We start from the raw sequence: 2,500 nt of genomic DNA on the forward strand, positions 1-2,500 counted from the left end.
TAATGGTTTACTAACTAGACTAGATGACACTTTCTCATCCAAGCCTTACTTTAAGCATTAATGAATTTTAATTTAATCAGGCAAAGTTAATTTTCCCTTACTTACCTGCCTTATGAGAGTTGCATAAGTAAATGGAGGTCTGACATCTGCATTTTTATAAAATTCGTAGTTGGGGGCAATCTCTATGAAAATAAAAACTAGGCGTTAATTCTGCTAATAACTCACATCATATATAATTGATTTTTCATATTTTCCCCTAGTATTGGTAAAGCGATTCAGGGAGGAAGCCACTGACTAGTGAAGGCACAAAGCATGACAGTGGAATTGAATTATATGGAAAAGGCCATTTCTGACGCGAAGTGCAAATGAAGCGTCCCCTAGTTGTTCGCGGGTCCTTCAGGAACGTGTGACCAGCTGGCCTGAGGATTTTTTCCAACAGCCAGGTCTCTTTTAAGCGGGTGGTTTAGGCATGTTCTTACATGGACTTTTGCCCCCCTGCCATAATCTTTGCTTTTCTCCTCTAATACTTCTTAATGTATAACAGGATCATCCCTCAGCATCTGTGGCCATCTAACAAAGGAATCGCAAACCCCCTCACAAGCACACCCGTGTTAGAAATAACTTCACTTTTTGTAAAAAGAGGGCTCTGGGCTCATAATGGTTACAATGTGTGACTGTGATTATCCAGATGCCCCAGGGTGGGGGTGGGAGCTGGGGTGGGGAGTAGGGAGAAGGGGAAGAGAGGGAAGGAAGGTGAATTTTTGTTCCAGGCGAACTTTGCCTCTCAGGATGCTTCTTTAAGCAAAGTAGCTCACAGGTCTTAGGAGCGGTGGCAGGATTTCAGGTAGACAGCACCCCGATAAAGACTGAGTCCTGTAAAGCCCCAACCGTCTTGCATAAAGCAACAGTGCTTCATACATGTCCTTTTAAATGGCTCTTCTCATACTGCATTACTCACAGATGCTGGATGGCCCTCAGAGATCAAAGGATCTCATTGAATTGAGGTGATAATATGGGGCTATCCCCGACAACACATCTCTCAATGTCTCTAATGGGGAGAGCTTTCTTTCCTGAACAACCATTCAGAACAGTTCATCATGATGTGCTTAGGGAATCGCCCCTATTCGCATATACCAAGAATAAAACAATTATCACTCCATAAATCATGACTTGCGTTTCCATGTGCTCTGGAATGGCTCATGTACAGTTGCTTTGGCTACAGTTTTTCCTCTCCCAAAGTAAAAGTGCTCTACTGAGCATTCATATCCTACCTGATGACATGGGAATGTTGTATTTGTCTGAATGTCTCCTTCGTATGGCTCCCACATTGGGCACACTGGCTGGGGTGATTACTGAGGTCCCTGGGTAATCGGGGTGACTGGGGCCGTTGGTGTGGTAGGGGTTTGAGGTAAGCTCTGTGGGGATGTCTCCAACATGTTCTTCGACATGGTGACACTAGACACCAGATTTAGCTGCAAAGGCCCAAGAGAAGGGCAGGAAAAAGGTAGAGACAAGAGAAAAAGACTTAAAAAGGTTTGACAAATGAGAGTGGATTCACTTCTACAGCTGTGTTGCCACTAATAAGCTGCAAAAGGAAGCAGCCAATCTCAACTAATTACAGGATGAAATTGTATCATAAGAACTCTAATTAGAGGATGCTGTTAGAGGTTATCTAATAATCTACTGCAATGTTACTTAGGACTAACTCCTTCTTGTCCTACCAGACTTCAGTGAAAGTGTATTTCCTTAAATAAGAGCCAGTTGCTGATTATTGACTGCCCCTGTTGTTAAACAGGTCTAGCCCCTAGTGGAGCAACAACAACAGCAGTAATGAAGGATGCAATGTTTTTAACCAATAGGACTTAAAGTAAGTTGCTATTCTGTTGCTGCCAGAATTTTTTTTTTTTTTTTCCATAGTCCCAATCTCAGCTGAGAGGCTCCAGCCAGCTGGAAAATTTTACACTGACCTTTAGTCTCCTTGCTAATTTGGTGGAATGGTAATGACATTACTACATATTCAAACAAAATTGTCTTAATTGCAAATTAGCCGGAGGAGGCTGAAAATTTTCAAATTAAATCTGATTGGAGATGGAGAGAGGGAAATGGAATTTCCTCACTAACAATCATTTGTGGCATGTGTTAACAAATATAATGAAATGTCAAGTTTGCCAATTCCTCTGGAAGTATCATTTTCAATTTATGATTACAGTGTCACTTAATGCTGATGTACCCTGGAAAGTGGGTGTCAGGGTAGAAAAAAGGAAAAAGGTGAGAATGTATGCAAGCTGTTTAACAGTGTGCCCTTCATTACTCCCCTCAGAAAGGCCCTGTTCTTCATTATCAAAAAACTCATATCACCTCTGTCATATTTACCACACATCTTTTGTCATAAATAGCATCCAATTAGCAAAATTTTTACGCAGGGCAGCACAGAAGATTTCTCCCATATATTCAAATGGTGTTCATAAGAGGTAATCTACAGGCCTTTTCATTTTATACA

General features: G+C 41.4%; 2 protein-coding genes across 2 annotated transcripts in view; both read right to left on the minus strand.

Moving 5' to 3' along the window:
• Positions 1 to 2,500, minus strand: part of LOC306667351 (forkhead box protein P2-like) — a gene marked incomplete at its 3' end in the record, with an annotated part of 513,568 nt that overhangs the window by 79,279 nt on the left and 431,789 nt on the right. The window lies entirely within an intron of this gene.
• Positions 1 to 2,500, minus strand: part of LOC306668849 (forkhead box protein P2-like) — a gene marked incomplete at its 5' end in the record, with an annotated part of 39,438 nt that overhangs the window by 34,073 nt on the left and 2,865 nt on the right. Inside the window, 2 exons of the mRNA XM_079152627.1 lie at positions 106 to 182; positions 1,272 to 1,439. Of these exons, the coding sequence (XP_079008753.1) occupies positions 106 to 182; positions 1,272 to 1,439 (245 nt within the window). The remainder of the gene's footprint in view (positions 1 to 105; positions 183 to 1,271; positions 1,440 to 2,500) is intronic.

The sequence above is a fragment of the Sciurus vulgaris genome (genome assembly GCF_902686455.1).
Source record: "Sciurus vulgaris genome assembly, chromosome: 8".
Classification (NCBI taxonomy): domain Eukaryota; kingdom Metazoa; phylum Chordata; class Mammalia; order Rodentia; family Sciuridae; genus Sciurus; species Sciurus vulgaris.